The following is a 12,395-nucleotide window of genomic DNA, read 5'->3' as shown; positions in this document are numbered from 1 at the left end:
CTCGGTTTCCCCATTTTACAGCTGGTCCACATCACCTCTATTCCATACACTAAACGGTAGACAATTGTTAGTCATAAAAACATATGTAGCATTTTATGTTACCAACTTCCGGCAGCACACTTAATACCCTCTGCAGGAATAAAAAAAGTCTAACAAAAATGGAGAAAAAATCCTCGCCGCCGAGTACGCAGATAAATCAAAAATTATTTAAATTTATGCGTTATGGTTGGAGAAGGTTTAGCATTAGTTTCGTCCCTTGCACTTGCGTTCACAGCCATTTTTTCTACTGCTTGTTTCCTGCTTTTATCTCTTTAAAGTCTTAATTCTTTCGAATGATTAAATTTGAAAAAATGAAATTTTCCTCTTCGAATAGATAAATAAATGGATATGCTCTATTGTGGCAATCAAAATAAGTTAAATAACTTCGAAGAAACTGACACGTACGGACAAGAGAAAAAACAAAAAAACTTTCATTTTGCTTATCAAATAAACTTTCATACGAATCTCTTCCCAATCAGGTCTTAACACAAATTCGAACAATGGCTTATCTCGGTTTTGAATTTTTTATGCACTCCAGTTTTGCAGATTGGGACCATAGAAGACATTCTCAGCTGTCTTCTATTCAGTCAGCATTTTTGCCCTATATCACAGACTCCGAACAGCACTACTAATTTTTTTAAAGAAAAATTTTTTGTTGGGGAAAATGTTAAAGGGGTACATTTATTATTTATTTATCAAAAAATTCTTAACAAATTAATTTTATAAACTTTTTTTTTGAATTTTTAGATCATTCAAAAACTATACAATTGGAAGACGAAAGTAGTTTCGACCATTTGAATATATAGCATTTTATAATGCTTAACAATATAAAGCCACAGAGGTTGAACGTATTGGTAAACGTGCTTCTAATGAATTTTGTAACGCGCAACAATGATATGAATCTGGGAGAGATTACAACTGGAACAGAAGAAATATCACCAATGCTATGAAGATAGTTGAAAATGGTGGAGCAATTTATCGAAGAAGTTTGAGACTATTAATAGTAAGTTGACAGCAGTTACGAAAACGAAGCTCGATCAAACATAGAATTGTACAATTTATTGGTCAATTTATCTGAGAGCAAATTGATCAGAAATTGTTTGAGTTCCTCACCGAATTATTTGGTGAATATATGAATTTAGGTCTTAGTCTTAGGCTATTACGAACATCTTTTCTTAAAATTTCAAATTTTTTTAAAAATTTTTTTTGTGTCTTATCCAAATATTTACTTTTTAAAATTGTTAAACCATATACAAGTGAAAAAAATATTAAATTTCCAAAAAAAAGTTGTCAACTCTTCATTTAGTGTATCAAAATGTCCCACTGCCAAAATTTTATTGACAAACGACGACAAGCCGTACTCTCTCTTAAGAGGCTACTTCATGTGCTACTTTTGTCTGCTTTTCTAATTTTAATTTTAACAAGCATTTCGTGTTCGTAACAAGTAAATGTTAAAGATACAAGCATAATAATTATCCTTAGCCACAATTTTTTCTTCATCCTTTACACGAAAGAAGTCTAATTTTTTGTGGCGCCTGTAAATATCGCTCGTCTCTGTAATTTAGCACTTGTAACACGCGTTGGGCTGTCGTTAAACAACTTCACTTTGCGCTACTGCTTAAATGTATTATTAATTTTAATTAAAAGTCCCTTATAAACACACAATAAGGGAATTAAAAATCGAAAAGACGTTCGCGAACGTTGAAAAGAACGAGGAAAACGCAAAGCAAGTGCAGGGAAGGTAAAGCGGTTGGAGAATCCTAAAAAGTGCTTCTCGGTATTGGGGTTTCTTGGCGTAATCGAAGTTGCACTTTCAGCCGCACGCGTCCCAACATTTAAACACTTTAAATACTTTGCATTATCTGTTACACTGCGGAAACATCCACTTTGCTATACACACAGAAAAATGCTCCCTTAATTTGGACCCTTTTCAAGAAGTTTGATTAGACTTTTGCTTCTTCTTTTTTTTGCGACAAATTTTTCGAAACCTTGAAGGTGAAGTTAAGATCTTTTTAACGAAGGCATGAAAAAGGATAATTCGTTTAAAAGCATAAAAGCATTGAATAGTGTTAGGTGTATGTTGAAGTATGATTTTTGCTTTAAATGAAGTAATAAAGCACAAACACATTATAATACACCTTTGTATAATTAACTAGCCACGTAAGTGAGATTTTATTCTCATGCTTAATTACTAACACTCTATAAACATTTCTATCTAATGCATACCACACAGTTATATCGGATATTGCCACACATGGCTTTCCCCGGCACTGGTGCACAAGCGAAAGAAACACCTAGGAGTGTATTTCATGGATCATAAGGACACAAGACTAGGAAAGATAGGCTCTATAGTCTTTCATTAACGAAATCGGACTTCGAGAAACACACTAATCCGACTAAGGGGCACAACAGTTCTTTTAGATCCCTTCCTTTTCAATAATAAAAATTTTTACTGCCCTTGTTAAGAATAATAATAAACAGGGTACCAGCTCCCAACGGAGCGGAGCACTGCGACGATGGTTGATTTTTTGTGCTGCAACAGATCCTAACCGAACAGAAGATATTCCGTCTTCCCAATGAAAGCCAGAATGTCGACCATTGAGGACTTCCTAATTTCAGAAGGGGAAAGTAGTTCTCGGCCCATTGACCTCTTCCTGACCCACATCAGGACTGAGCAATCACAGAGAATGTGACAGGACGTCTCATCTGCATTAGAGTCGACAGTTTATCTTTTCGGACAAACCCATTTTGTTAAGGTGATAACGCAGTCCATGGTGACTCGTCAAATATCCCACCAGCAACCTCAACTCTGTTCTGCTGAAGAAATACCTTACCATAACTGTAGGGATGTACCAACTTTTTAGACTGACGGTTAACTGGAATGTCGCGTCAGTAGCGACTTCTCTCGGCTGAAAACCATTTATCTATCAGAGACATAGTTGTAAACCAACTTAATTCACAATATGGGTCCGATCAACAGATTTGAATGGACAAGTTGATAATAATGAGAAAATTTTAAACTTCAAAAGCCTTTCAATTTCTAATCAAAATAATTTTTGGGCTGGATACCGCTAAATATACATTATCAATGATCATCTCCAAAATACCTATTAATTCAAATGTCCGTATATAACTGCTCAGTCAAACCAACGTTTACTTAATTTGCATTGTTTAAATTGTGAACTGACCTTACATTTATCGTGTACTCACATAAATCACGGCCATAAAAATTAACTGAATCATTGTATGTAATTGGTTTTTACATTTTTGCATATTTACTCCAGATAATTTGTATTCTGAGATCTAGGCTACAAGGAGTACTAGTGAAGTGTATTGCATGTCGTATCGATCAAAAACCAGATCTAAGGAGCTACTTATGCTGAACAGAAGTGGCATGCGATTTGTCACAGGGTTTCTAACTGGCCATTCCGGAATTAAAAAGCATCTATCGAATATAAGTATTACTAGAGACGATAGCTGCAGAGTTTATTGCGAAGAAAAGGAAACAGCAGAACACATTCTGTGTCTATGTGATAGTCTCCCCAGACTCAGACTTCGGTATTTATCCACTGCCTATCGAATTTAGATAACATCTCTCTAAAGGATATAATGGCATTATTAACTGCTACTCGTTAATGCAACTAAAGTGGGCATGTCACAAAGTGGCGACTAGTTCCCAACCCGTTTTAATATCTAATCTATAGTGTATTGCATATCATCGAATTCTACGGTCGCTTTTCCGGCAGTGTTTTAAAAGTATTAAAGTAAGTATTTTTCTTTTATTTTTGGAACATAATCATATTTCTATATCACACAGCTTTTAACAAGCTTAATTTATTTTCTTCGAACTTGAAACAGTTTTCAGTGATGTACATAATTCCATTAATATAAGATGTTGTGAGATTTTTTATTTCACACAAAACTCAAAAATAGTCAAATTATCGCAATAACAGATTTCATTTAAGAGGTTTTAGATGTAACTTAAAGACTCTTAATTGATGAGCGGCGGAACTTTAACTTTACCTAAGTTCTTGCTCAAACAAATAAGTAAAACTCATTTTACTGTATCCATATAAAAGCTAAAATTATATATATTGTGATTTTATTAAATAAAATAACTGACATTGATCCAATATACATGTAATATATTTAAATTATATTTGATATTAAACAATGTAAAATACAAAGTAATATAAAGTAATGAGTAAAATAAAATAATGAGTAAGATTCGAACACGCGACAACTTCTCGACTTCTACTTTCTACTGAAACACCTTAACAACTGCTCACTACTGATGCCAAAAACTGCTCACAACTCCCACTGCACCGTATTCGGGGTTGCCATGTCGCTGTAAAAGTATACTTCTTTACATACATATATAGTTGAGGTATATTCAAAAGAAATTTTGAATATTGTTTTCACTTTCAATGAAATATTCAGTCAGATTTTATTATTAAAAATAAACTCGAATGCGTATTACACATAAATATCAGTACAAAACTGAAAAAATGTATTCATAGATAAGAATTACCAGCTTTGACCGGTTGAACATACAATTTATCTATAATTTACTTTCTTTGCGACTCTTAAGACTCTTAATAAATCCATCACATCACATCAACTTTTCGTAGACCATTGAACTGGAAACATCGCCCTCACATTCAATCAATTCGAGTGGAGAATAAATCACGTGTACAGGAACTCTTACTCACCTCTTCACCTGCGGCATTATTATCTGCGCCGTGTGCTTGCATGCTTCAACGCAGGTTCTTCGCAGTTTTCGAATTTTCTCGCGTAATTCCGGGCAGTCTTTGGATTGGCCAACATGTATCAGCATATCACGAAATAAAGCAACATGGCTATTAATTTCTACAATGAGCTGAAAAAACAGAAAAGAATAAAATAATTAATATGCTGGCATATAATACGAGTATGTAAAAAAGCGATGGAAATTATTTTATTTCGATGAATAAAATTTTTCTGCCCATCTTGCCCACCAGAGTATCCTGTCCTTAAAGCAAAACAAAATGTTGCATGTTGCATGTTACACAGATTCATATATTATCATTTACAGACATTATAACAATTGTTTTTAAAAATAAAAAAAATTCTATCACAAAAGCCCAAAATATTTCCTCTGCCATTTTACAATTCATTGCCAGCAAAAATGAGGAAATTGCCTTCATTTTCTTAATGTTGCAATGTTTTGGCACATTAAGCAATGCCGCTTCAGCAAACAACAACAAATATTAATCAATTTTTTATGTAAGACTTTGTAGGGATATTTATCATGTATGCTTTTCTTGTGTTGGGAAGTATCTGAAAGAATTCTGTCCATTTCCACAAATGTTGGTAATAATCGTTTTGTCTAAGGACTGCTTTAAAGAAATATCCTCCACCTCTTCGATTCTCTTTTAAAAAGTTTCGACACAGTTTAATATTTTACTTATAAACTTTGTGTTTTTTTTGTTCTTATTTCAGACCAGAAGAAAAAAATCTCATCGTAGACGACTACACCATAAAAGTAAATGACACAAATAAATCTTCAACAAAAATCCAACCCGACAAAAAAATCAAGTAGTGACTGATGACACTGATGATACATTGAAGAAGAATAAAGAGGATATTTGACTGAAAAACCTTAGGTATTTGATTCAATAACAGCATCTGGACCAACTTTTAAATTAGAAATTAACTAAAATTATTTTTGGAAGCTGGTGTAGTATTTGAACAAAATAATTCTATTGCATATCTATTTAAAAGAGCTTAAAAGAAAAGCTTCTATTTTTATTTCTTAAGGACTTTTTTCAGTTATTGTATATAAGTAAACATCCGCGGCCTCCTGAATCCGGCCCCTGCACTTGATTGCATTAACGGCAGAATTATGCGATATTATTCGAACGCATGATTGCTGCCAAACGGGACATCAACTTTAGCTTTGGCAGCTCTCAACTTAACAAAATGTGCTCGTTCAGTTCTACTTGGGCTATCGTAGTAAAAACACAGTAAATAAACATTTTATTATCAATATTATTATTAACTTATATGTTACATATGCAAAAACATATACATTTAATATACACATTATAATTTCCCACATTTTAATACAAATCAATTTGTAACTTAACAGTAACGCGTATTATTATTGGTACTAAATCACAATTTAAAGTTCTATTTCATCAATTTAATTGTGTTTATACATGCAATATTTGTTCTTAAATTATTCTATTATTGTGCCTTAGTAAATATTTTATTTTATTACGATTTGTAGTTTAGGAAAGCCTTACGGAATTCTCTTCACTGCACATACTCTGCACATACACGAATATTTAGGACTTGCCGCTCTGCCTTAATCAACCCGAAACCATTAAAGTGACAGACTTGAATATTAACAAAACTATTGTCACTCATATTTCAGAGATGTGCCAGCTTAGAGCTCACCTGCTGGGCATAGCAATAATGTCAAAAGCAAGTTGATCCTGGCTAGCAGTTTGTGAAGTCAAAATGGCAAATGCTACGCCAACTCCGAAGTAAGGATACGATTAAGGTTTGTGGGTAAACAACTCAGGGCGGGTTTTGATAAACAGCAGAAATATGCTCATATTAGGTTTTGTGTTTATTTGCAGCAACGACAACATCAGCACCACCAACAACAACAACAACAACAACAACAACAAAACCAAAACAAAAAATCCAAAAATCAAACTCTATCTCGACTTGCATTCACACACACACTACTTAAGGTTCAATAGAGTCTGAAATTGAGTTGACTGACTGCCTGACTTTAATGTCTCATTTTGTGAAGTTATTTTTAGATATTAAATTTAGTATTAATTTATTTACACACAACATTGTCGTGCTCGTCTCCAACTAGAAAGTGAAACAAATCCGTTTTTTGTGACCAGAGGATGCTTGTGGTTGCAGTGAGCAGAAGAGCAGAAGAGCAGAAGAGCAATGTGAATTAATATATTTTCAACAACATATAAAACGTAACTGTAACACATTAAGTATCTCAAACTTAAGCAAAACGTAAACATAGACTCCCACAAACATTGGTTCTCTTCAACCTATCGAGTATATGCACCTCAAAGTAACAGCTCCGCCAAAGTAAACCTGAAGCGGATATTTGATGTTAGACTTTGAACGCATTGTGGCATTTCGGAACACAGCATTTTCGTGTCTTATTTTACTTTTCACTTTTTTGATGGCTTCTGTTTTGTTTCTACATTTTCAGTAGAACCACAGCACAAGCTTTTTGTATGTTTCGTTTGGGTTTATACATATACATATAGTGAACTTTTTTCTGTTATGATTAACAAGGCCAATTTGTGGTTTGCACTTGACTTAATATGAGTTGGTAACGAATATGCACAAACAATTTATTTGCGCCCTCCTAAAAACGAGAAGATTCACAAAAAATGAATAGATACATCAGGCATCAGGCATCAGGTTGGGCGCCTGCCACCTATACAACAAACTCCATACGGCTTGCGTCTCGTTTGCATGAAATGAATTCACATACACCACACCATCGCACCACCACACTCTCTCTGCCGTGAACGCTTAGGGTAATTACTTATGGTAATTAAAATGGCTTTAGTTTATGCATGTATGTGTACTCATAAAAACAGCCACACACACATACGTACACACATTTGCCCTCATACTCGCTTGTACACATTTTATATAAATATTTAATGTACACAATGACCACGCATGTGAAAGTCGGTACACCGGGGCGTATGCGTAACTTTTCCATTTATTCGCACATTTTGGAACGAGTATTTTATTTATATGCTGTTTGAGTATTTTTAGTCATTTCCTTTACAATATTTCACTTTTAATTCAAATTTTTCCTAAAATTATAAGAGCAAGTGAACAAGGACAGCGAAGCCTGAATGGTGTTTCGCCTAATTTTGATGTGTGAAGTACAACATAATTAGCTTATAGAAATATGTCGGTAATTTCATCATTCTCTACTCACTTAAAAAGGATCCATTCAAAATTAAGGCAATTTTCAGTTTTTAAAACACGTTTTAGAGACTATTAAAACTTTACTTTAAAATACGGTTTTTAGTTCGGGGAATACTCATTTAAAATGATCTGAAGTTATAAGCCTAAAGTTATATTGTCTTTTATACAATAAAGCAAACTCCAACAACGTTCTATATATATTTTAGTTACAAAATGCACTGACAGTAGTCAAAATGTGAATCTATAAGGATATGGTAATTCACAGAAAAAATTAGTCACCCTTTTCACCGTCCATACATATGAAACGAGTATGCACTGAAATTCTTTAACACAGCAAACTGACTTGCAGTAATTCTAGATAGAAAACTTGAAGTAGTAATGTAGGGAGCAGGTGTTTAGTGTAATTTACAACTGCAATTAAATTATAGCCAAAAAATGGAACAATAAAGCTTAAACAATATACTACCTCCTTAACTCGATCCACAAATCCATTTTACTATACAATATCTGGAAGCCATTGCTCAAAACTAAGGGTAAAGTTACAAAGCTAAATCAAATATTCTCTCTTACGGAATACCTGAGGTCAACTCCTCAGACTCTACACAACTTATTTAAACTTCTCTCAATTGTCTTTGCTCAAATCAATTCAACAAATGTGACTCTGACCACTATATAACCCCCGTATACTTTAATGATGACCGACTGTCTACTTGCCAGTTACAATAAAAACAGTGAATCGAAGCAGTTGACACAACAATAAATAAAATTTATTAACTCTATCGTATAAGATACATAGGAATATTTGCTGAATGCAAGATTTTATTTATTAAATATGTACATTACATTGAATTTCATCAAAAAGTGAATATATTTGAAAAGTAATTCAATATATTACTTAATATTAATTGATTTATTTGTCTTTCACTTATTTGTGATTCTATTTTTTATTTGCAGTATCTTATCTGCATAATCTGCTGTAAGGATACACTTATTTTTGAATTATTTTATCTTAGATAATTCCTATTACATTCAATTCCCAATATTAGACAAATTTAATTTAAGTACATTCAAACCAAATAATTCTTAATAAATTGTGACACTTGCTCAACACTAGTTTAATAGAAGTTTAGATTGTTTGGGAAACAAATCTTACAAATATTGTACATCCAAAACTGTTAATAATCCTTTAATTCTGAACAATAAATCATATTTTAGTAGTAATAACCAAAAAATAGAAGCGGAAAGGAACTATATTATAAGCATTCAATGCATTTCCACCTCCCGTGCGGACACAAAGAATCCGGTCTATACAATTTTTGAGAAATTTTGAGTTTTTCGAACTCAATGGAATTGCTTTTGAACAGCAGTGCACTAGTGCACTGACAAGCACACTTCACCGTATTCAATCAATTATATTCACCGGACATATATGTAGTAACGAATAAACCAATTTGTATTCATAAACGGCTAAGCATTATTGTCTGTACAGACAGACATAAATTCTAGACCACCAGCTAAGTGGAAATGCTCCAACAATACTCTACAGTTCAATATTACCAAGTACTGAACCATTTTCACCTTCACAGATTTCCAAAATCCGAGCTCAGCGGATTGCAGGGCCAAATTCGAAAAATAATTTCACGAAGAAAGGTTGTTCCTTTCTTTCGAGACAAAGTAATGATGATTGCAGGCTGCTTCTGTATATCCACAAATCTCATCCATCATGCTGTTGGTATTTCAATAGGTTGCCTTGCGTCATTGTGCTTAAGTCAAAAATTGAATTCCCGTACCGTGGCTCTGATAAAAATAATGTGTGAATATTTTCCAAAAACTAACTTGCAATACAACATACAGCACAATACGACAATAATTTTCGAAGTATACTAAGGGACGGTGTTGAAAGAGGAAAAAGGACTGCACAATTGCATCAGTAGCTGCGGAAGATTTCCGCAAAATGACAAGAACGAGAGAGCAAAACATTAACTACAGCGATTTTGGACTAGCGTCGAACTGATTAAAACTTGCCTTTGAACTTTGCGTAAAAATATTCATAAAACATATTTGACAAGTTTGAGTCCTGCTAAATCAATTTAGGGGTAAAAAGTTTTAAAAAAAGTGAAAATTTCCTTAAAAATGCAAAATTTCATTTTAATAAAATGATTTCGGCAAAGCCGTCTCCTGCTCGAATGGCGGTTCACGAGTGGCAACCGCACAAGAGAACGCGGCACGTAAGCCAAACTGACTGTGTGGGCATTGGTGCGGATCCTCGTGTACACCGAATTAAGTTAATATTCTTCCACTTGAGTATACGGGCTTCTGGATAAATGTCGAGGGGAGCGCCTGGCATGGAGCGCATGAAATATTTACAATTGTGTGCATATATCATTGCCGGAATTAAAAGTTTTGTGCCATTGAGAAGTGAACATGTTGTTAAATTTAAATATTTAATCAAACATTTCAAATAAACAGCAACAGTACAAATATTTACCCACAAGTATATACTATGTATGTATATATATATTAATACACGTATGTACCTGTAGTGTAAACACAAACAAATATATTTATGGACATGTGCGTATAATTTTGCACTAAGTAATTCATATACTTACATAACTTTAGGATGAATGAGTACAAACATATCCCATCCTCAGATGTTCTAACTCAAGAACAGAATAACAGGATATGCGATATATTAAATTTCTGTTTAATATACTGATGATATACGTAGTACTTAGTTTTATACGTCCAACGAGACATTCTGATGATAGTGAAAAAATTATTAAAAACGAGTAGCTCTACAATTATGTTTAGATATCAGTAGGTGAACGTGATGATATCTATAATGGTAGACGTGAATACACTGGAGTGTATACAGAGATTCATCCAAGAGTCAATATAATCACAATTTATTTTTTAATTTTATTCAAAATTCTCAATGCTAAACATAGCACCATAAGCCATAAGTTAGTGCAAAGAACTTCACAAAAGTGAACTGACCCTGAGACCCTGATTAGAAGTTCTATGAATTGAATTGTCTAATTGTAACTTTTCAATCAATAGACTATATTATTTTTTCACTTCAAATTTATAATTTACTAATTTAAGTAATGATTGTTAAGTACTTATATAAGCATTACGAAGGACTATGTGTGCCACCCGTCACAGCCTGTCACCCCTTGCCTTAAAGGCTGTAGACAAGGCACTGTGCATACATATATGTGTAATTCTGAATAATTGACTTCCAGTATTCAATTAATATTAGTAAACCGTTTAATACATTGCTATAAATTGATCATCTCATCAATTTTCATCAATTGAAAGCATTTAATATTTCCATCCCTCAATGTACACACATCCCAAGTAACGGAAACTTAATTCCTGCCTTAGTTGCGGTGAGCATAGCTTGGATTAGTGGGCTAAGTCTGTAATGATTGTTGAAAATCAAATGTGGTGTTCGACTTAGGTCAGTTCACAGAATCTCGGATTTCAACTCCCCCAAGGTAAGCAGAATTTATTGTGAAAAGTCAAGAGCAGAAATGCAACTTTTAAATTAAAATTGAAAAAATAATAAAACTAACATTGAAAACGCTGAAACCACAAAAGTTCGTACACGGCACTTATGTGGATAAAATCATGTACACTGAAAAAAATGCTTTCAGCAGAAAAGGCTGAAGAGCAAACTCTTGACTTCAATAAATATTCGTAAACCAAATACAATTGATTCAACTGCAAAGGCGTGCGACGTCCACAGAAGGAAGCGAAGATGCCGAAGATGGCGAGGATGCCAAGGATGCCAAGGATGAAGAAGATGGCGAGGATGGCGAGGATGGCGGAGTTGTGAGATAAGCAACCAGACAGATTGATGTGCAGTTTTGTGCGTGATAAGAACTTGAATACGAAATTTAAGACGATACGCAAACGTTCACGAAATGTTCGAAATCATTTCGCATCCTTAGTAGATGGCGGACTGCCTTGCGTTCCGCTTCAGAACAACTGCTTTTGTGTCTTATTTGTTTTGTTGCTTAATTGACGTTTCGCTATTCATGTGCACTTTGACTTATACAATTACGTCCTGTCAGTGATTAGCCATCGTATTTCGAGACTTAACAGCTGAAGGATTTATAGATATTCAAGTGGCGATTGCTCGTTAGGTGTATATGGAGTATAGGTATAGGTTTCCGCAGTAGATTGTACACACTTATTGTATTCTAGTAGGATATTTGTATTGAATTCAAACTTGGTTACATTTAAATAAGCATCGAGTAAACCAAAAAAATCCTTTCGATACATTGTCGGAAATTTACGTTGTTTAAAAAAAGCATCGAGACTCTTCAGTTGTCAAAACAGTTGGGATATTCAATTTATTACTTGCGCTGTTT

The 12,395-nt window shown here is 33.8% G+C and overlaps 1 protein-coding gene across 1 annotated transcript in view; it reads right to left on the bottom strand.

Annotated features, from left to right (window-relative positions):
• Positions 1-4,913, bottom strand: part of LOC119687468 — a 57,684-nt gene extending 52,771 nt beyond the window's left edge. The window contains exon 1 of the mRNA XM_038101794.1: positions 4,752-4,913. Coding sequence (XP_037957722.1) covers positions 4,752-4,876 — 125 coding nt within the window. The 5' untranslated portion in view covers positions 4,877-4,913. The remainder of the gene's footprint in view (positions 1-4,751) is intronic.
• Between the last annotated feature and the right edge of the window lie 7,482 nt (positions 4,914-12,395).

Source organism: Teleopsis dalmanni, chromosome X, assembly GCF_002237135.1.
Source record: "Teleopsis dalmanni isolate 2A chromosome X, ASM223713v2, whole genome shotgun sequence".
In the NCBI taxonomy this organism is placed as follows: domain Eukaryota; kingdom Metazoa; phylum Arthropoda; class Insecta; order Diptera; family Diopsidae; genus Teleopsis; species Teleopsis dalmanni.
Note: the sequence above shows the minus strand (reverse complement) of the source record. Positions and strands in the feature narration are given on the sequence as shown.